The 24,161-nt window shown below is 36.3% G+C and overlaps 1 protein-coding gene across 1 annotated transcript in view; it reads left to right on the top strand.

Annotated features, from left to right (window-relative positions):
* The first annotated feature begins 3,695 nt into the window (after positions 1 to 3,695).
* LOC139723274 (disintegrin and metalloproteinase domain-containing protein 12-like) overlaps positions 3,696 to 24,161 on the top strand; it is a 32,972-nt gene continuing 12,506 nt past the window's right edge. Inside the window, 8 exon segments of the mRNA XM_071634532.1 lie at positions 3,696 to 3,772; positions 15,420 to 15,498; positions 16,928 to 17,004; positions 19,624 to 19,739; positions 21,700 to 21,833; positions 22,311 to 22,382; positions 23,123 to 23,289; positions 23,860 to 23,944. Of these exon segments, the coding sequence (XP_071490633.1) occupies positions 19,628 to 19,739; positions 21,700 to 21,833; positions 22,311 to 22,382; positions 23,123 to 23,289; positions 23,860 to 23,944 (570 nt within the window). The 5' untranslated portion in view covers positions 3,696 to 3,772; positions 15,420 to 15,498; positions 16,928 to 17,004; positions 19,624 to 19,627.

The raw sequence follows: 24,161 nt of genomic DNA, 5'->3' as shown, positions 1-24,161 counted from the left end.
TCCATTGCATCCATCGAACTGAAGACTAAAAGTCTGTGCTCACAAATCAGGGGTGGGATTTCCTGGAATGTGGAGATTTAGCCCCAAGCTCTGCTAATCAGCGATGGAAGTCTTGTCTGAGCCAGATGCCACCGTGTTGATTGACTGAATTCACAGACAAACAAACAGACAGATCCACATGACACACAAACACAAGCATACCACACACACCGACATACACACATACACATACTTAAATTCAGACACATGTAACACACACTACGTGATCACCACATGTACATGTTTCATCTATATAAGATATGAACTTTGTCTACTGTTTCCTCTTCCTTATGATGGGTGACTTTAAACCCAACCTATCTATATAATGGATATCTCTTGCAGATTTTACTCAACTCTCTTGGATCCTGCTGACGTATAATCAGTTTTGCCTTGAGGTTTGAAAGAGAAAGCAAAATTGTTAACTCATCAATAGTTGACTGAGCATAATATCTATCTGCTTTTATATGTCTGCATTTTGAATTTGAATGTTGTCCCACCAGTGAAAAATTAGATTTGGTAAATTAAATAATTCAGCGGTCATGGGTAGCACCTTAAACCCACATAAGGCTTAGACATTATTGCTTGATAATTAGATACTGTCCTTTGATTTTTGTTAATTTGACAATTTCTTTTGACGTATTAAATTTTTTGCAATTCCAATTCAATAGAATGAAATGTTTTTTATAGAATTGTTTTGTTTACATATATTAAAACCAATCTCTTGTTTAAGTTAAAAGCTTTTTAGAGATTATACAAGATTTGCGAGACAGCTCTCTCCGTCCAGTTGGGAGAGATATTTCGAGCAGCTGTTATTGTAATCATGATCAATTGTAGGCAGACTCTTCTTCTTCCTCATCAATACATTCATCATTGAGGCACACTGTAAGGAAACATGCCATATCATGGAGCTTGTTTGGTCAGACCAATTAGAAAAAGTCCTCAAGGGGAGGATGCATGGGAGCATACCAGAATAGATGCATAGTGTAAGAGAGGATATGAAATATAAATATGTATAGAGAGAGAAAGATTCAGGGATAAGGGAGATAGCAAAAAGTATATATAAAGGGAGATAGCAAAAAGTATATATAAAGAGAGAGAGATACTAAAAAAAGAGAGATACAACTAAGATTACATAGTGAGGTAGCGAGGGGGGCGGGGGGAGGGGAGAGAAGGGGAGAGAGATCATAAGATAATACCAGACAAAGAGAGATTCAAATAGGTAGTTACCTAGGTAGAGGGGGGGGGGGGGGGGGAGTGTTCATGGGTGAAATGAGTAGAGGGGATTGTAATACATTAGCCATGAATTGGAAGCTGAAATAAACAGTGTAGTAGTCTGGTCTCCAGGCTGTCATTTTGTATCTTTGTAACATATATATATATATGCTCCATAGTATTTTAACCAACTGAATAGAATGTGTCATAAACACAAACTACATCATGGTGTCATGCTTACACTGAAATGAGACTGGCTGAGTTCCTGTATTAAATTTCATCTCATGTGTGGCATCTTTCTGCTGTGTAGTGGTACTAAAAAGGATGCACAACATTGCATAATCTGTAACCTCATTGCTATGGAATCAGAAGTCCCCATAGGCTCTCTACAGGAGCCATCAGCTTCATGTTGTCAGTGGGTTAATGGAAGAAATTTGTTCAATTTCAGTCTTTTCTTTTTCACTTCAAAGCAGAAAGTCTATCAGATTTGTGTGTTGAAAGTAAGAGAAAATACCGAATAGCTGAATTTGCAGTGACTGCTTGCATAAGACTTGATCAATTACCTTATCAAATCGATTCAAGAGAAATAATGTGATAGATAAGAGTGAAAAGGTGTGGTGTCTGTTAAAGGGATGTCAGTATCCGTACAGCTAATTTTCAAGCAGTTTTCATGGTGCTGTGGGCTGACAGTGTGGAACATGTTTTCAACACCTGTGTTTATCACTCTGAAGTCCTCTGTGGTATATGAAATGAGCGAGCAGCTTTCATTATTCATATGCCATAAGTTATGGTCCAACAGGTACGAACACACACATACTTACACCTAATGCCACAAAGGCATAAATCTCACTCAAACACACACACTCATGCAAATGTTATACATGAGCACAATTGTGTCTAGGTCCTCATTCTGAAATGTTTTTGGCCGTTTACCATTGAGAGACAAAAATATCTGTTTTTTTTTTTAAAGTAAGAACATCCCCCCCCCCCTGCCCCGTCTCCCAAAGTGGCTATGTCTGATTGTATTCCTCAAGAGATGATGTTAAGACAAACTGGGCAGTAATGAAGACAAATCCAAGAATATATTGTGATCAAGAGATATCGCCAGTGCTGCAGCCTCCCTCCCCCCCCCCCCACACACATGACTCGCATTTTTGCCGCATGTTTCATCTCTTTGTATACAATCTAAACACATAGAGTCAGTGTGTATATCTTCAGAGTCTCTATTTCCTGTGGTGTGTTTATGTCTTCAGTGTCTCTGTATCCTGTGGTGTGTTTACATCGGAGTGACACTCAAATCAATAATAATCAGGATAGTGTACTCTCCTTTCTAGATAGATCAGCTTTCTGGACCAGAATGAGATGTTTGTTTCCAGGAATATCTGATGACAGAAAAGAAATCCTACTAGATTTACTTAGTCACATGATTACTGTCCTACCTTTAACCTGTTGATGACTAATCCTGAGAAGAAACCGGCAGGTGTCTATGAGAAATGTGTGTTACATCAAAATTGGTTGGTCCTCAGTGGGTTAATTAACAGAGCTTAGCAGAGCTGTTTCTTAACCAATCCATGGATCCGAATTAATTTGTTAATTCAGTGACTTTTTTCCCCCGAGGGAATTAGTGGATTAATGTTTCTTCTGGCTTCAAGTCGCTTTGTATATCATTTGTTTTTGCTCTGCTATCTGGAATGGAATTGGCATGATTAAATTCTGTTTCAGAACAAGCACATGTTTTAGCATAAATTGTTAAACTTATGCATTTTTTTTTCATGTTATGTAAAAATTGAAATTATGAAGTGACACTGAATTCTAATCATCTGGGTGTAACAATTTGTAGGTAAGGACAATTTAGGTCAGTATACTCTTTTGCCATTCATGAATCTAAATTAGAGAGATTAATTGGTTGTGGCCCAGTTCTATAAGGATAGACTCAAACAGATTAGCTTTGTTGGGGAAATAAGTCACTCAGTTAATAAAAGCTGACATACTCTACTTCACATCCGTAGTCAGAGTAAAATGGAGTTATTAGTTACCTGTGAGGCCACGCCTTCATCGGCATGTAGAGAGCTGCCGAGACCGGAATATGTAATATTCTGAAAAAGGATGGAATCCCTCATCCTTGTTTAATTAATTAACCCTTCAAAAACCACTATCTGAGAAAACCTGTGATTAGGTACAAACAGGTTGTCAGTGGTGAAGATATAGTTAACTATGAATGGAGTGATGATAACAAATTGTGGCACATTTATCATCATTCAAATATATGTACATCTACAACTGTATTATGATGTTTAAAATGACTTTTCTGTCTGTCTGTCTGTCTGTCTGTCTGTCTATCTGTCTCTTCTCTCTCTCTCTCTTTTCTATCTTTTTTCACCCCATATTTTTTTTTCTCTCACAATCTATTTTTTTTTTGCTTTTCTTTTTGTTATTTATCTCAGGATGGTCACCTGGTAGAAGCCAGCTTCCTACTACCAGCCTTTGGGAAGGAATACGTATTGGATGTCAGGTTGAATGAGTGAGTTTGAATTAATTTCAACATTACATGTTCCCAATGTAATTTCTTCTGTTGTTTTTAATGGAGCAATATAATGCTACCGCTACTGTTTTAAAGTGTATTGAGTAGATGTACCAACTCTAATTTTGCTGATAATGTTTGTACAGAATGGAAACTGTGGAATGAGCAATAACAACAATGTAGATCAAGTAACTGCAGGTTATTTTCAAAATATGATAAAGTTACTGGATGATGGATCGTGTTGAAACATGAAGTATATCCGAGGATAAGTTAAGTCTTCAGTTACAACAATTGATAATGAGCTATCTTTCGTAAAGGGCATATGCTGTTAGAATTACTGATCAATGCACTCTACATAGTAAAGTAGTCACAACAATATTATTTGATAATTTCTCAAGAAATCAGACTTTGGTGTCTCTTAAAAACAGTAAAACAAATACCAGTCTGATATTTCTAATACAGTCCTATGATTTTCACTCATATACCAATACTGACATCTATTGGATCACATGTCGGTGAATACTTATTTCATTAGTGTGTTCCATTAATTAGAGGAATTATTCTAGGACTGTCAATACCTATAGGCATGACTGTTACACCCATCCCATTATTACCATCATGGTTCTGATATGTGATAGCTGACCAGAGAGTTATTCTTTAAATTGCAATTAAAATGCTGGCACTTTCAACCGGTACTTCCTGGTGGTGGATATAGGTCAAGATGCATTACTTGATGTGCAAGTTATAATTTCTCAAGTATTTCTGGCTTGGGCCATCGCACATAATGATTGGGTATAATCCCTGGGGACTGTGGCACCTTATTTCACCGCTCACCTCCAGTCAACCAAACTTTTGACCGCTCATCATTATGCTCTCCAGCGAACCATCATGTGACCATCACGGATCCTTGCCAAATAAGTTCCAGTGGTCAGGAATCTTGATTACCATCCCATTTGACAATCTGATATGCTAAACATTTGAAGAGGGTATAGTTAGAAAGGGGTGATGGATTACAAGGGGTTGAAATACATTTGGGAGCAACATTTCTTGACCAGAACATGCTAACACATTACAAATGCTTTCTCTCTCTTTCCAATTAGCAATGATTAAAAATGTATGTATGTTTGTTTTTTTAAGGAACATACATGATAGGTACATGTTTAAAAAGATACAGAAAACAAAATACTGCACAATTCAAAATTTGGCAGGTATAGAATGCACAGCCTTTTATGTTGATAGATTGACAGGACAAAATTATATGTATATGTATATATATATATATATATATATATATATATATATATATATATATATATATATGTTGATAAGGTAGTCCACGTGTTGGCAAGATAAAAAGATAAGTAACAAAGCTGCAACAAAGTTCATGCTGTATTCACCAACGGTTTATTTCTTCACACAAATTCAAATGCAACAGCAAGAATGTAGTATACAGCCTTACATGCAAGCAATGTCCCCTGGCTGTCTACATCGGAGAGACAACAAATTTTAGACAACGTTTCAACAATCACAAAAGCACAATCATTAGAAGTCAAACACAACATCCAGTCGCACAACACTTCAACAAAACAAATCACACACTAACAGATCTGCAATGTTGCATTTTATACAAGAACATGGAAGCATTTGAAGAAAGACACGTGAAAGAACTAAAAACAATCATCCGCACACGAAGCTTCCAGGGACAGGGCATGAACATAGATCTATCATGGCTCACGAACTACACTTTTTACAAGTAGGTGCGCCGCTTATTGTTGTATGTTCTCCCGTTTACCCCGCTGCAATAGATCTTATCATTATATTGCTTGAGTGATATAATGCTGACGCTCCTTTTAACCATTTCTTGGAACCAGTCTTTTTTCCACTCCGAGACGTATTGTGACGTATCTATTTAATCAAAAGAAGAAAAATATGATTTTTCACGTATTTCAGATTCATGCTATAGTCTCAGATTATTTAAAGACTATCTACTCACCAGAATTTGGAAGTTAATGTATGTGTATGCTGAAGTTTGAAAGGAATGGTAAACTGCTTGCACATATTTTGCATAACCATCAGTGTGACGATTCAGTTTGATTTTAAAAAATCGAATGTTTATATTGATCATGATAATTTCAGATTATGTAAAGATTATCTATACACTAGAATTAAAGTTAATTTATGTGTATGTTGAATTTTGAAAGAAATAATGCACTGCTTTTACATTACCACCGCAGCTGCGTATTCAGAGGAATTACTTCTGTATCAGTCGTGCCAAGTTTTTTCATGTATGCTTTATACTCATTGTAATTTCATTATGACGTAACATTGTACTGTTGCCAGGATGCGCGCTGGGTGTTAGGATGCCTAGCATGGATGCGTTAAAGCGCGCATCCTTGGTAACACGGTTGCAATATATTGTTATGGCTTAATTTTGTTATTGTTCTCTCAGTATCAACACTTGAGAAAGGGCGGCGAGACGCCCGAAAATTTGTGTGAAGAAATAAACCGTTGGTGAATACAGCATGAACTTTGTTGCAGCTTTGTTACTTATATATATATATATTTTTTTTTTTATATATATATTTATAAATTCTGCATAAAATACAGTAATTATATTTGAGTATTCTGAATTTTAGAATGTGTGTCACTTATTTCTAGTTCTAGAAAGTTGATTTCACTTCAGAATAGCAGATTCAAAAAGCCATCTTCAAGTAGAAAGGCAAATAATTTCTGGAATTACCTATATAAAAAGAGATTTCTTTATCATGACACTATCAAAATCATGTGTAAAGATTTAACTGTGCTGATATCACTTTGACTCATTATCAGATCAATATAAATCAAATGCAGCTTTAACATTTGCTGGTGACTCCAAGTAAATTGTGAGTGGAAATATTGAAACAATGATGAAAAATTCACACCTATAATATGCTTGATTCCACACTTCTAAGCTAGGGGGCTGTTTTCTCCTCTGTATACATTTTGATCAGGGCCTTTCATTGCCATTTGGATAAATTGTCAAGTTCTCATAATAGACACAAACTGCTACCATTTTTTTTTTTTTTTTTTTAATGAAATGAGAAAGTATAAAGCCATTATTGTATCATCTTTGTAATATGACACTTGGATACGTAGCACTGATCAAACTGACCCCTTGTTCAGACACAGGCCAGTTTATATCAAAACTCAATAGAAAAACAACGTATAAAGAATCATCGTATAGCCGACAGACCGTTCAGATGCTAATTTCGACCATCCCCGAAAATGTTGTATAGATGTGCAGTTTCTCACTGCGCATGTTGTTATGGTCATGAGTGACAAGTATAAGGTTACCTTTCGTGCACGCTCCCATCAAGCCCCGCCCAGTTATACTGTTCTATGGTTGCCATACATTCAGACGCACAATGGACACGATTGAATGCTGATTCGTTATCGAGTTCTAGTTCGAAACGATGCTCTGACCGTCATTTCGCTATACGTCGTTTCGTTATACATTTTTTCGTTAGTCCGCGATCAGACGTATAAATTCATCCTATAGCTATACCGTTTTAGTATAGATTTTTTGCGTCTGAATACTGTAAAACGAGAAATTTTCGCGTGCATTTTAATTTCGCAAATTTCGCGAGTGCCAAAATTCGCGAAATTAAAATGCATGCGAAAGTTTTTGTCTACACTACATGCATTGAACACCAGTGGCAATTCGCGAAAATTTCATGCCACGAAAAGGGCTGTCAGCTCCAATTCGCGAAAATTTCATGCCGCGAAAAGAAAACCCAGAAATGTATATAGTCCATATAAGATTTAATTTAATGTCAAGGAACAATTGCAGTTTCCATTGTCTTGGCTATGATTAAATTTATCGGAATAAAACAATCTCTTACTATTTACCAGGGTAGAGACAATAATTCAAATGATTTTTTAATATAATCCTGATTAGGGGGGGATGTTAGTAGGGACAGGAAGACCAAAGATGGAGTATTCAACTTCCTCTAAATGTTGTGACAATCGCACAGAATTTATCAAATCATTTCCTGTGAATATTATCTTGGCTAAATTGACTGCATCATGACGCTGGTTTGCAAACGGTCTGTGGCACCACTGATAAGAGTTGTCTGCTCCACAAGTCCAGGCCACTTCAGAATCCACCTGCAGTCTGTGAGGCAGACCAGACAAGCTCACGATCATGTTTGGTTTGTCTGTCTTTCTGAGTTTATGATCTGGTCTCTAGCCTTGATATGAACCAAGGGGAAATCTTCCATATCCTGGCGGTTTCCTGCACTCCCCTTCGATACGCCAAGTTGTCTTCTACCACGCCACTTGAGGGAGACACTTTTCGAGCGAGGGCAAACGGAGGACATTGTACTGTTTTGGTTTTTTTACAGCCACATTTTCAACCATCGCACTTCCGGCTAGACATGAAAGTGTCTGGGTTGTGTATCATTCAATATTTTATTACTGAAATGAATTGAAACAAACCAAATGAAGCAGAATTCATGTTACCCCGATGAGTCATCATTCTTTCTACAGTAGGCAATGATGATATCTATATCTATCTATCTATCCATCTATATATATACATATAGGATACATGTAGATTGATAGATAGATAGAGGGAGAGAGATATACATATATACATATATATGTATATTTATGTATGTCTATCTCCATATATAAACACACATATACCTTTCCGTATAAGAAAAAGATAAACCACGAGACAATCAGATTGACAATGGAGGGGAAATGAGATGGAAACTTTTTGGATGAGACTGGAATATTTTGAATTCTATTGCCCTGGTCTGGCAGACAGTTTAGTGCTTCTGGTTGGTCAAAACGTCGCTGATCAGACGAAAGAGGAAGCTAGTGGTAGCCGGTAGGTCTAGGAGACAAGAATGGTAGAAAGAGAAACAATGGGAAACCCATTTTGCGTCAAATATAGGTTGAATCATTGAATGTCAATCCCATCTACACATGACAATATGGGCTATATTTAGAAGTGAGCATTCCCCTATGCATGCATTTCAAATGCCTGCAGTGTGGCTGATAGTAACACTGGTTCTCAAAAATAGAACTTCATATGAGCTTGTCATGGGGTACAGAAGTGTTGCTAGGCACATGGATCAGTAAACACTTTGGAAATTAGTGAAAATACAGGAAATTTCTGCGAGAAAAAGCTTTGACTTCTTGTTGAAGAATTATGTTCACCATTTACTTCTATCCTTTGTTGATTCATCAAATGCATAGTAATTACTGTGTTAAACATTCAAAGTCTTATTCATGCAATGGAAAAATTCATGGAGAAAATATACTGTTGGAAAACTTCACACAAATGATATTTATATGAAGGAACAAAGTTTGTATTTGGACCAATTTTGTAAAGTTAAATGACCATAGTTTCCAGTGGCTTTGATGATACCAAATCTGATAGTGAAGATGAGCTAGAATGAGGGCTTTGCAGTCTTGACCTTTGACCTTCGCTCTCCTGATCACATGAGTATGCAGACCCTGGGGATTATTACCACTAAGACATCACACCGCCCACTTCCAGATTTCACTCCATTCCCCCCCCCCCCCCATGATATACTTTTTAAAGACAGAAGTCAGGAACATCCATCTTATCTCTTGAGATAAGACCAATGAGTCAACTTCCTCTTGTTCGAATGGTGATAAAGGCAATGATGAATGTGTCTATTTAGAGGAGGAATGGTTCTTGGCCAGAAGACAGACTCCCTGTTCAGACGCAGGCCAGTTTATACCAAAACTTGAGAAAGAAACGACGTATAAAGAATCATTGTATAGCCGACAGACCGTTCAGATGCTAATCTTGACCGTTCTGGAAAACGTATAGATGGGCAGTTTTCCACTGCGCAGGCTGTTACGGTCATGAGTGACAGCTATGGGGTCACCTTTCATGCGCCCCCCCCCCCCCCCCCCATTAAACCCTGTCCAGTTATACTAATCTATGATCGCCATACGTTGAGATGCCAATAGACATGATGGAATGCTGATTCATTATCGAGTTCTAGTTCCGAAACCATGCTCTGATCGTCATTTCGCTGTACAATGTACATCGTTTCATTATACATTGTTTCGTTAGTCAGTGTTCAGACGTATATAAATTTGTCATATAGCTATACCATTTTGATATAGCTATACCGTTCTAGTATAAATTTATTGCTTCTGAACACCCTATATCTCTCCACCAGTAACAGTTTTTTTTTCCCCACTCTTGAGATGACTTCCAGTAGGTCAGGTTGTGGTTTGTGTTTGGTTCCATGCCAAGGAAGTTTGTGTTGTATTGGCTTCATGACAAGATTTATCAAACTATTTTTTGTTTCTTTTGATCACCTTACATGTTTGAATATTGTAGCCAGAAATTTCATTCAGTCAAAGAATTTTTGTTTTGAGTAGATGTTTGTATCAGACATTATGTAAAATGTGTTTGTGTGGCTTGAACTGCAAAAATTGTCATGATATAAATTCTGCTTGATGAGTTGAAAAAAAAGAAGATCCTGATGATGATATAAAATGTAATTTGAAAAGCCTTGAATGAAGGTCAGTAGTTGCCAGTTATACAAATGGGTCGAGTGACTGTATAAGGCAATTTCCTTTGCCACTTCACTAGGAAAAATGGGGGGGGGGGGGGGGGGGAGGAGGCTGCAGAACAATATTTCATGTGATGGGGGTCCTTCATACTTCTCTTGGGGTTCAAGGGACAGAAAGACCCCACTTTTTTGAAGTATTTTTCTTTAGTGAGGGCTTTTTCAAGAAACTGATGAATCAGTACAAACAGTAATAGAAGTATTGCCCCACACCGTTAAATCAAGTTTGTGAAATAAAGTGTAACTTTAGTTTGACTTGTTTTTTTCGTATTGCTGAAGAAGATATTTTTTTAATTTTATAAATGAACATTTCTAGATGCTGCTCGTACCCTTTAAATATATTGAAACTGATACAAAATTATAAGCAAACTATTAAGAAAATACAAAAACACACAAATTTCCAGATTGTAGGTCCCCTGTGCAGTGTTTTTAGATGGGCAACATAATCTCTTGAGAGAATATGAACTGATATGAAAGTAGATTGCTGTTAAATGTGATAGACACAACATTTTGATTGTAAATTTATTTGTTTTAGTTATTTCAGCCTGCATCTGTGTGAAAACCTAGGTAGAGAATAAAGCAATTAATGTTCATAGGATAGGATGACTCTCTATGTTTTTCGAACCAGGATGTTCCCTGTGAAAAAGATCAAAATTTCTCTGAAACGAGAGTCATGGTTCCGGAGTATGATCCCGTCCTATTCTATTGTTTACTCAGTCTTTCAGTGACTCCACATATTTCACCCTCTGGCGTCTTATTGGTTGTATTGGAATGGGATGTGGTGTTCACAAACTTCTACCTTAAATTTGTGGGTTGATTCCAGTCCAGGATATATCCGTGTCAGTCCATGTCAGTGTTTTGAGAGGAGGATTTGGTTACAGTTTAAGTAAAACCAGAAATTTTTACATGGAAGAAACTTTGGCGAATTATGGGAGAAGCCAAGATTTGCAATAGTAAAATGCAAGCAAAAACTCTTGTCAACATATTACATTGAATGGCAGTGCAGTTTTGTACTCTATTATGATTGGCAATACCTGAAAGTTTCATGCCTCAAAAAAGGCCATTGACTCAAATTCATGAAAGTTTCTTTTCTCAAATAAGGCCATCGGTTTCAATAAACTGGTTGATGATATATTTAGATGCATTTAGATGCCTGCTTTGTTTACAGAAGTTGCCTTTAAAGGGGTGGCTAGTAACTGATCAGTGGGAATCAGCGGGAATGCTGGAGTTTGATTGTTCTAATTCTTGTGGGATTCATTTAAGAGTACATTATATATCTATTATTGTGTGGAAATTATTTGCTTCAGAACGGTCTCATATTCAAGTAATGTGCAGTTTAATGCCCCGTCACTGTACAGGCATGCTAACCTGGAAACATTAAACTGCACATTACTTGAATATGAGACCATTCTTAAGCAAATAATTTTCACACAACAATAGATGTACTCTTAAGCCAATCCCACAAGGATTGGAACAATCATCCCCCAGCATTCCCACTGATTTCCACTGATCAGTTACTAGCCATCCCCTTTAACAACCACAAAGATTGCCAGAGGCTTGCCTTACCTAGCAAAAACAAAATTAATTCATGCCTGTGGAACTTTATGGGAGGGAGCATTCGAATGACTCCTTTGTTTACCAGGCTATAGAAAAAGAAACATCCATAGATAGTAATACATTACAGAAATGGTATACAGTTAAACTCGGATACCTCGAATTCGTCGGGACTGAAGAAAATGGTTCGACGTACGCGAATTTCGAGGTACGCGTACGTCGAATTTTCTTCGACTTATCCGATGTTTATCGATGTTCAACGTTTATCGATGTTCAACATGGTGTCTGTTATATTGCCTACTGATTGTTTGCATGCTTGTCAATTTGAATTGAATCAACTTTTATATGAATGAATTGAGTGAAAATCGGAAATGAAATAAAAATTTCAGAAATAAAGATTTTGGTGGCCCGATCGCGCCACCAAAAAAAAAAAAGTCGGATGTTTGCCTTTACTTTTCAAAATGAACAGCGGTAACAACCGGCTACGTAAGATGCTGAAATAAATGTCAGAGTTTTGCGTTTAATTGTGGAAATGAATGACGGTAATATTCGACTCGGTATGATACTAAAATAAATGTCGGATGTTTGCTCATACTTTTGGAAATGAATAACGATAAGACTCAGCTCGGTGTGGTGCTAAAACTAATGTTAGATATTTGATTTTGCGTTCGGAAATGAATAAGGATAACATTCGGCTCCGGAAGACGCTGAAATAAATGTCGAATTTTTGCTATGACGTTCGGAAATGAAAAACAATAACATTCAACTCCGTACGATGGTTAAATAAATGTCGGATGTTTCCTTATACTTTTGAAAGTAAATAGCAATAGCATTCGGCTCCGGAAGATGCTAAAATAAATGTCAGATGATCGTTTTTATGTTCGGAAGAAAATAGCAGTAATATTCTGCTCCATCATGTCCATATGATGCTAAAATAACTGTCTGATGTTTGCTTTTAAATTTCGAAATGAATAACAGTAACATTCAGCTGTGTTTAATGGTAAAATCAATGTTTGATGTTTGCTTTGACGTTCGGAAAAGAGTAACAATAATATTCAACTCCTGACAATGCTGAAATAAATGCTGGATGTTTGCTTTTATATTCGAAAGTAAATTGCAATAACATTTAGCTCCGGAAGATGCTAAAATAAATGTTGAATGTTTGCTTTGATGTTCTGAAGTGAATAACAATAATATTCAACTCCGTACGCTGATAAAATAAATGCCGGATGTGTGCTTTTACGTTCGAAAGTAAATGTCAATAGCATTCAGCTCCAGAAGATGCTAAAATACATGTCGAATGATTGCTTTTACGTTTGGCATGTTTGGAAGTGAACAGCAGTAACATTCTGCCCCATACGATGATTTTAAAAAAAAAAATATTGGATATTTGCTACGGTACATTTCAAAATAAATATCAGTAACATTCAGCTATACGTTTCATAGTCCAAAATGTCTGATATCTGCCTTGACGTTCAAAAATGAAAAACAGTAACATTCGGCTCCGTGCGATGATAAAATAATCGTCAGATGAGTCATTTCACTTTCGGAAGTGGACAGCAGTAACATTCGGCTCCGTTCGATAATGAAATAAATGTCGGATGTTTGAAATGAATAACGGTAATTTTCTGCTCCGTACGATGTAAAAATAAATAACAGATTGTTGCTTTAACATTTGGAAATGATTAATGGTATTAATCCGCTCAGTTAGATGCTAAAACAAATAGCGGATGTTTGCTTTCATGTTTGGAAATGGATTAGGATAGTATTCAGCTCCGTAAGATTCTAAAATGAATGTCGGTTGTTTGCTTTTACATTTAAAAATGAATAACGGTATCTTTCGGCTTTTTACAATGCTAAAACAAATGTCGGATGCTAACAAATGTCAGCAAATGCTCCCATTTTCTCATTTCAAACGTAAGTTTTGACCTCCTCAATATATGGGCATCAACTTTTATAATAATATCTACGCCTATTTGTCAAATCTTTAAACACAGAGTAAGATGATTGAATTTTCTATTCATTTGTTTTAGACATGGACATCTGTATCACTTCAATAATGCTTAATATTAATTTGTCTATGTTTAGTAGGACCGATTTAGTTTTTCTAATGTTTTTCCTGATTTTTTTTTTTGTCACCAGATTTTACTTTCGACCACCAGAAAATAAAAATCAATGATATTGGTGGCCCGATAAAACTTAGTGCGGAGCCCTGTGTATTCTATTCTTCATTGTGATCGGCCTATACTTCCAGATTTTCATAATCGCATTGCTGGAAAAAAAAAGTTTCAGTGCTTGCGTTCTCGGGGAAAAGGCAAAAAAAAAAAAAGTTTTAAAAAAGGCACTACGCGGTAGATTGATGTTTTGACAGTGGAGCGTGATTAATGGCAAAGATATAACTGTCAACGTATGCAGGTGCGCCCCGACGGTTGAGAAATCTACGCGCACGGTATGACTGTCTCGATCAAAAATCAAAACACAGTGGTTAAAGAAAAGCAAATGATGGGGCTGCGCGTAGTGCTATCGTAAAGCACTCCATTGGCACGGGTGCTATGTGCATACCATGTACGTGTGTTGGTAGGTGTTGGGGATTTTCCTTGTCAGCTGTGTATCGGGTATTTCTTCTTGGGCGCGCGATTGTTCTGGTCTCAGAATATTTACAATCGAGTGTGAAAACATGTGACATGTCTTCGCTGTCCACGCGCGCTTAATCGGAGATGCTGAGTGATGTTTACAATTTCGATTCGAGCAACATGCTGGGAAAAACAATAAGTTAATTAAGATCGGGACATTAGATTTCCCTTGGAGGTAACCGAACTTCGAGTTATCTTTTTCGAGCTACGCGAATTTTAATACACGGAAACTCCATAGGAACAATCGGGACTTTCATTTTGCCCCCGAGGTAAGTGATATTCGGCTTATCCGACGTCGAGGTATCCGAGTTTGACTGTATTTACATATCAAAGTTTCATGCTGCAAATGTTTCTGGTTTAATAGAAAATGAATCAACCAATAACCTAATAGTGCTGCACCATCAATTGGTTGAAGTGAATGATATATTATACAAAATATGATGTAACTAAATGGTACTTTTTGACTTTGTGACACAAAGTGAGATGATACAGGCTTATACTTTATAATGAGCAATATAAATTGTATGTTTTATTACAGTGTGTTTAATTGGGTTGAAGGGGTTGATGCGAAAAGCAATACTTTAAAGTGTGACAACCCTGGAAGAAAGCTGTAATCTATGTTTACTTTCTTAGTACTGGTATAACAAATAAGAGTTACCAGTGACTATGTTACTTGAGTGATATTGACTGTCACTCAGTGAAGTGATGCACAATTATACATTGCTCCCACTCTCATTATAATGTTATCAAATGGTTTAAAGCACATATGCAAGTGTTTTAATGCAATAATTGTATCATATCAACTGGAATCATCTCTATCTTGTCTCTTTCCGAATTCTCTGTGTGTCGTTTTTCCAGAAATCTGTTTCCAAGTCGATATGTGGAGACAGAGTACACGGAGGATGGAGACCTCATCACAAGATTACCTCATAGAAATGTGAGTATGCCTTCAGCATCCATCAAAGTAATGGGCCTATCCCACTACATCGGCTCATATGAAACAGTCACAAGAATAAAATCCCAAGTTCTTCAAATAATGTTTGTTAACTTTCCAAAATGAAGCTAAACTTTCTAAATACTTCAACATGTATCAAAGTAAAGAGTCAAAGACCACTACTTTGAATCCACCACAAACTTGGCATCCCACACCACTGAAAACTTAAACCTTGCAAACATCCCAATCATGTTCCCGCCAGTCCTGTATGAAAACCTGGCATTCTATGCCAAAGAACATGCTACTTTTTTTTTTTTTGTCAGTCTGCTTTCAGATTATAGAGTGTCAATATTCAAAGAGCATGTAGTTCCAAATTTTGTATATGCGACATGTTTATGCTTAAAGGGATGGTATATAGTATAGGCAGAGATGAGGATTGAGCTCTAACTTTTTGTGAGATACTAAGAAACCACTTAAGCAGTTTTACAAAGCGTACCACTCTAAGAGGAATTCAGAGTTTATTTGATGAAAATTGGTTGTGAAATGGCTGAAATACTAAAAAACAAACAAAGTAAAACAAAGTTATCCTAATAAACGATGAGTCCCACATTTCTTAGGATCCTTTTGTTTTGGATATCTCAGCTATTTCATAACCAATTTTCATCAAACAAACTTTGAGTCCCTCTTAGAATTACATGTTCTTTCATATTTCATAAGAGGTTTCTCATTAATTCACAAAAAAGTTGGAAACCTGAAACCTTATCTTAAGCACTACTATACCATTCCTTTATAGGGTATCACAAGTATGGGTCACTTAAGGACAGTAATCTGTTCAGATTTACCAAAAAGAATGTGTCTTATATGAATATTGATGATATTTAAGGAAATTTGGGATTGGATTGGATTTGATCAGCATCCAAGGAGCTGACATTCTGAGGGATGGCATTTCATTATAGCACTTTTGAATATATCTTTTATATTGATAACATTTATTTATGGGATGGGTGAGCAGTGGCTGCAGGGTTAACTCTCCTTATGATAAAGTATCATTGAAAGTCAAATTGGTTAAAGTAGTAATAGTATGCTACTCTTATGAGGTGCCAAACACATTTCACGAACATGTCTTTGAAAAATGATAGTGTCTTATAGCAAAATGCCATCCTGTTTACTGATTCGTTCCTAGTGTATTTGGCCAAAAATGTGTTTTCTTATATACATTGTACTTTGTTTGTTTATAATGCTATTTGCATGGTTTAGGTATGATGAAAAATATTTGAAATGAATCCTGACAGTTTTCTGTCAGCTGTGGATGAACAGTCCCATGTATTTTAATCTATGTGGTGTCTTTGTATTGCTTCCAGCTAGAATAGTGCAAACTTTCTCCACTTATTGAGTTCATTTAATTTCATTGATCTTTTGATGTTTTTCTCAGCACCACTGCTACTACCAGGGTGTGGTCCGACAGGGTAATGTTTCAGCTGTAGCAATAAGCACCTGTAAGGGACTAAGGTGAGTTCATATTGCTTTAAAGAGATGAGAGAATGTATCATTTTAGACAGACATTGGTAATAAAAATACTTGTATGTATGTTTGCTTGTTTGTTTGTTTGAAACTTGGGGGATTTATGTAAATATTGGTTCATAGCTGAAGTACCTTCTGAAAATAAGTTGGTCATAATAGATTTTTTTTTTCAGAAGGTTGAAATTGACAATGAAAGATTACATCATGCCCTGTTGTTATCCCCAAGCTTAACCTGGGCTGTAAGTCATTTTGGATTCCTGTGGCCGGCTGTGGTCAAGAGAGATGACATCGGTCACAAATTATGTTCAGACATCCGGCCGGTCAACATAGCTCTGTAGCCATACTGGACAACCATTGACTGTTGAGTAGTTATGTGTTATGTGTGGCTCTTCCATGGTGGGAGGTCGTCTCACTTGAAGTACCCTCATGTCCAGTGCATTCCCAGACAAGACAGAGATTAGGATTTAATGAGGAGAATACTCTTCAGTCAATTTAAAGTAGTAGCCATCATTAGATATTGGACCAAATATCCTCTGAGTGTATTAGCAAGATGGCGTATTCCCACAGGGATTTGTGATAACTCAAATTATATCAATACTTTAAAGTTAGAAATGACAACATTCCTTGAATTCTGTGATAACTCAAACAGGACATATCTGAATTAGTGCCAAAAATAAGTAACTTTTCATGCTAATTTACATCATGCATGATGCTGGACTGCAAATGTGAAATGTTTAGATGGATATGTGTGGTTATGGACAGCAAGATAAGATGGAACCAAAATTCAATTTAAAATCTCTCACACTGCATTAAAAAGGAATAACTGCCCCTTTATTTGTTGAGATGATCACTCCACCTTCATACCTGGACATCATCAATATTCATTCATCATTTTTGGTCTTCCATCTCCTCCCAAAAAGACAATAGTTGGATGAGAGAGAGAGAGAAGGAGGTTTAATGGTGAGGGAGGCTGTGGCCTCGTCTGGTACAATTTAGTCACTTTATTACTCACAGCTGACCCTCAGTAATGATAGTGAGAGGAGGGGAGATAAATCTAGCCTACCAGAGATAAAAGTGAGCTGGTTTATCAATCCGGAAGCTGAGGCATAAGTGCTGCTCGCTCTTTAATTGGCTGCCGCCAAGGACAGAGATTGTTTTTGCTGCAAAAACAAATCTTTCATTTGTCGGTGACTTAGAGTAGTCTTGACTCAAGCCATTAATCTGCCTCAGTGATATTATAGTGTATTGCATCTCATCATGACTTGACAATGCTACCATGGTGTATCTAGAAATGTTTTTGTGTTGACAGGACTCGATGACTTGATCTTCAAATAAAAGGAATCATCTCCATGATTTGTTTTACATAATACATAAAGAAAGCAAAATTATTTTTGCTCTGGCTGAGAGCTAAGGATCATATTTTCCTGGAGCGTTCACATGAAGATGATGCAAGAAAGCATAATGGCCACTTCAAAACCACAATTTAATCACACGAGTAGTCTTTGTCACAGGCTGAGACAAATAACCATATGTCATTTGATGTTCTCAATGCACGATGAACCAGTAGAAATCCACTTTTATCTTTGGCATGCTGGTATTCTGAGACCGTTTGTAATTAAATCAAATTTGATAATATGTTATAATGTTATTAGTGAGATGATTATTGACCATGAGACAGTCCTCATGCTTCAATTGACGTCATCTATTTAGGTCATAGCTGCCCAATCATCAGGACATAAATCATAAAATGTAGACTGATGTTCTGATCAAAGTGATCTACCCTGCTTCCTCCTGGGTATGACATGACACATAACTTTTGTACTGTGTAGAGACTAGTGGGCATGTTGATGTTGGTACTAGGGATCTGTCCAGCATGCCTTTGTTGTAAATCTTTGCATTTGTTTCCTTTGTAGAATTCATTATTGTGACCATTCAGGTATGAGTGAGAGAAGTCTAGCATTTGTTTGATATGTGTCAATGTTGTGTGGTATATGACATCGTATCTCATCTCTTGATGTAAGGTGTTCATATCTAATGCTGATAACCATATCAACAATAAAAATCTGAACTCTATCAAGATGTCCTTTGTTGCCTTTGTATAATGTTTTCATTATGTTGAAAGATATCATAATGTTGTACTCAATATAGTGTGTATGGCATCATCTTTTAAGAAAATTCTATTTGGACAGGAAAAACTCACAGAAATACCAGGGATGAAATACAAAACACAAATTTTTATTTTGGTAAAGTACTTTGTACCATTGAGATTAGAAGTGGTGAATTTCTTATCAAAGGATCTTGAAGTTAATGTCAGTTCTACCTTTCATTCTTTATAATAACATTAATCCACTGATATACTATTGTAACTGATATGTTTCAAAAGTTGAGGTTGATTTTTGATATGTTGATATTATAGGGGAAAATATACTTTTTATGGCCCAGTTAAGTAATCATTGAAAGGATAATAGACTGGTGCCCTTATAAGAACTCACCGAAGAAAGAAATGTGAATTTCTACTTGTAATCTAGTGCCAATTCCAATCAGACTATGGCCCTATATGCAAGAACCAACTCTCATGAAATGTTTTTTGTCCTTCATCACACTCAGGGGTATGGTCAATGTTGATGGAGAAGCCTTAAGAGTGGAACCACTGGAGGGGTCGTCAGGGCAACATCATGTGGTGTACAAAGAGGAAGATGTTATCAGTGATGGAAAGAAACTTTGTAAGTACCAAAGAGATCTTTACCTAGTCTCCAGAGCCTCTAGCATTGTTTTGCTCATTTGAGTTCATTTGAGGAAAAAAAATGCTACATTGTGTTCTCAAAAGTTAATATTTTATACAAAATATGTAGAAAACATCGAATTAAAACAAAATAAGCATTAAAAAAAATCTTTCCAGAGATCACATGTGAATAAAAGGAAACAGCATCATCATAGGTATGTGGGAGTGGAATAGTTATTATGTTTGGTGTATAACACTTATTTGTTCAGTTATCATATTTGTTTGTATGTGCAAGCATGTAATACACATATGATGTGCTCTTTCCATATGACAGTGAAGGGAAAAAAAATCACAAAATTTTGAGGTTTTCTAAAATGTCCAATACTAAATATCTAAACATTGATTCAAAGTTTGTATAACAATCAAATCGCCTAATGAGATTTTTAATGTTTGATTCACTTGTTTGTTATTTTGTTTGAAAATACCGCATGCACTTTCTCATATAAATAATGTATGGTATGACCTTAGCATGTGATAGCACACTCTATGGCAAATTATGTTGTTGCTTTTTTCTTCCCTGGGCTACTTGTGAATTATTGTAGGAACCAAGCCAATTTGGGAATGATGAGGTGAAAATGAGATCATCTATAGAAGTGGATAAAGGAATGTGACAGAAAAAAGGAATTATTGATAATAAAGAAAACAGAAACTGTAAGAATCAATGGCTCTTTCAAATGGGGGTGAATTTGTGCTATAAATAACCGAAATGAGGCAAGGAACTGATGAATAAATCAGAAGGAATCCCCCGTAGAGAGACTTGTAAGAGTACACCATTATTCAGCTCTCATGTGCAGACATGTGGTAAAACATTCATGTCATCAGCAACTAACTTAGTTACACGCTCAGCTCATTGCAACAAGGACGCATGCCGCTGAAGGTCAGCCTGCATTCACAGAGGATGGCGGCTGTTGGAACAGCACCATATTATTTCTTCATATTAATTCCCAGGCCCTGAGGCGTGTTAGATTTGATATTCCGTGCCACAGAGAGGAAATTTGGCCATTGATTTTTAACACTTCGTTCATCATGAATGCAGACTTACCCCGTTCTCCTTGAGCTCAAAGAGTCTTCGTAATCCATTAAAAAAAAGTAGACAGAATCAGTTATTCTCACAATATATCAGAGAGCTGTTTTAGCAAAAATTTCTTCTTATTTTTCTATCATGTTCATATAAACTGTTAAGTTGCTATATATCAATTCTCCATGATGATTTATATGTTTGAGAATTCATTCTTTTTCCAGACAACTTCAGATGGGTTTTTGAGCTTCAAACTTTTGTTGTTATAGAAGCCAGAAGAAGATCCAATTGTGATTATTCTTTCTTGATTGAGAAAATTCAGAACCTTTTATAATAGGCAACAATGTTTCATGTTTTCAATCTATCAGTGATTTGGTCTAACTATGTTGAGTTGATTGAATATGTGATATAGGTATAATTTGCTTTTGATGATATAATACAAACAGCCTTACACTGTAAAATAGAATTCAACTTCTTTTCCTCCTCATTGATCAATGATGGAGTTCACTGATGTTATCACAGTTGGAAAGAGAAGTGACCAAGTATCTAGCCTGTTGCTTCTAAGTTCATTTCCATTCATTTAATGTATGGTAATCTGGTTTCCCTGAAGGTTGATTATATTTGTTAGCCGAATTTCACAGTAAACCATCTTTTATGAGATTAACCCGTAGAGGACGGACTGATTTTACAACAACACACATTTCTCATAGACACCTGCCTGAGTATACTCGGGACTCATCCTCAAAGGGTTAAGAATCTTTGTGAAATAGATGCAGCAGTAGCATATACTCTCATAGTGCACTGTTGAGAAGGCAAAGTGAAGTTCTGATTCAAGACCGATGTTAATGTCCAAAAAATATATATATATTTTCCTTTCTTGCAGTAATGGATGTGACATATGGTACGTCAGAGTCAGTGGAAAAAGTGGAGGAGCTTGCAGCGAAACATCGCCATCGTCGAGATATCCTAACAGAGACAAAATATATCGAGATGGTCATCGTTAATGATGATAAAGAGGTGTGTAGCTCTTCAGGACAAACGTCTTTAAAATTGTCGTATATCAAAAGACTATCACCCATGCCAACAAGACTTTGTCTCTAGATCTTAGGCAAAGTAAAACTAACACAGAGATTAAGACAAAGAAATGATCATTAACAACAAGAGATAGATATTAAGGGGTGGTTGTAGGGTTATGATGGCACTACTCTATAGAAGTGCATTTAAATTTTCATTCCATGTTCACTATCAGAACTACAACAGATATTGTTTGGCTGCTTTGTTACTTCTAACATATTTGATTGATCACAGCCTTTTCATTCCTTATATCTTTACTGTTGAAAAACAAATATGTTGTATGTTACATTTCCCTTTGTCCTTATAAAAAAAAACTGAACTACAAATTACTTGAACTTGTTCAGATGATGTTACCAAATGTAAGTCTATGTAAATGTTGTGGTTCATGTTGTGCGTTTTCATCTGTTTTTACCCCACCAGCTACAATTCAGAAGGAATGATATCAACGCGGTGCGACAAAGGAGTAAAGACCTTGCAAATGCCATGGACATGGTAAATAAGACATATTTCCAATCATTAACATATCTCTTTCAGTGCATATGAATTTATCAGGCCTCTCACTGTTCATGTTTTTCAGTTGTTCCCCAAGAATGTGTTGTTGCCCAAAATAAGATTTAAGTTTACATTGTCTAAATTCTCTGAGAGCACTGCTTTCAGTATGGAAACCTAAAGTGAATCAGTATAATGTGATAAATCTTAGCTAAATATGGTCAAAATGTCTTTTACTCAATTTTTTTAAAATTATTGCCCATTAGTAAATCGCTACTCTGTTTGATGTCGTTAAGATTTCATATGAATGGATCAGATGTTGTGATTGATTAATTAAGGGGCTAAATATTCTTTTTATGTTGGAGTGGGATAGTAGGGGTAGGAAACAGAGTAGATGATTGATTAAAAAAAAAAAAACTTTCAGCTCACCATTAAATCTTTTTGTTAAGTTGTCTTTATTACAGCTGACTAAAAAACTGCCATACATGGATGTTAATGGCCGAAGTTGATGTAAGGCAATTTGGATCAGATGTTATGAATCGATTTGTCAATCGATTGCGATGCTCAATCTTTTTGTAAAGTGTCTGTTTAATAAGAAATAATGGAAGACATGTGAATGTAAACTGCAAGTAGACAAAGGTAATAGGATTGTGTATGTTTTGAAAACTCAGTTTGTCAAGAAAAACTGAAGTAAGTCTACATAGTCAAACTCTGTTTATCTGACATAATTTCAAACACCACAGATGTACAAGGAACTCAACATACGGATAGCCCTGGTTGCCCTGGAAGTGTGGAGGTCTCCACTGATAGCTATTACATCGGATGCCCAATCTAACCTGGTCAAGTTCCAAGACTGGCGAAGAACAGACCTCATACACAGAATTCCAAATGATAATGCCCAGCTCATTACGTGAGTGTCAATGCTTTAGTATTATTATTAGTAGTAGTAGAAGAAGCAGTAGTAGTAGTAGTAGTAAAAGAAGTAGTAGTAGTAGTAGAAGTAGTAGTAGTATTATGTAGTAGTAGTAGTAGTAGTAATAGTAGTAGTAGTAGTAGTCGTAGAAGTGGTAGTAGTAGTAGTATAAAGTAGTAGTAGTAGTAGAAGTAGTAGTAGTATAAAGTAGTAGTAGTAGAAGTAGTAGTAGTAGTAGTATAAAGTAGTAGTAGTAGTAGTAGTAGTAGTAGTAGTAGTAGTAGTAGTAGTAGTAGTAGTAGTAGTAGTGGTAGTAGTAGTAGTATAAAGTAGTAGTACTAGTAGTGGTAGTAGTTGCAATAGTGGTAGTAGTAGTAGTAGTTCTTCTTTTTTTTTGAAGAAGAAGAAGGAGTAGTAGTAGAAGCAGCAATAGTATTAAATGAGTTGTAGTTGTAGTATTTATAGCAGAAGTAGTACCTAGTAGTTTGATTTGTAGTTATTGTAGTTTTATAATAGTAGCATCAGTAGTCTGATTTCTGTCTTATTTTGACATGTTTCCTTCTGCAGGGGACAGCCATTCGGAGACTCCATTGTTGGGATGGCTGAACATGGTAAGATGTGTACCGAAGACAAGTCGTGTGGTGTTAGCACGGTGAGTTGATATGATTTCATTTCAGTCCGTACTTACACTCTCTGTCAGTTTTTTTGCCACTTCAGAAAACGAAAATGGAGATCATCTCATCATTAGCACCTCTAGAGGTGCAATGCAGTGATATCTGTCACATACAACTGTATTAGGACCAGCTGCTTTCTAGGTTTTGATGCACAACTCTGCCTGTTATTCAAGCATTAGTGTAAAAAGGAGACAT

The sequence above is a fragment of the Diadema antillarum genome, unplaced genomic scaffold, assembly GCF_040938485.1.
Source record: "Diadema antillarum isolate AM-2024a unplaced genomic scaffold, OU_Dant_1.0 scf00000184, whole genome shotgun sequence".
NCBI lineage: Eukaryota > Metazoa > Echinodermata > Echinoidea > Diadematoida > Diadematidae > Diadema > Diadema antillarum.
The sequence above is the reverse complement of the archived record's forward strand: the minus strand, read 5'-3'. Positions and strand labels throughout refer to the sequence as shown.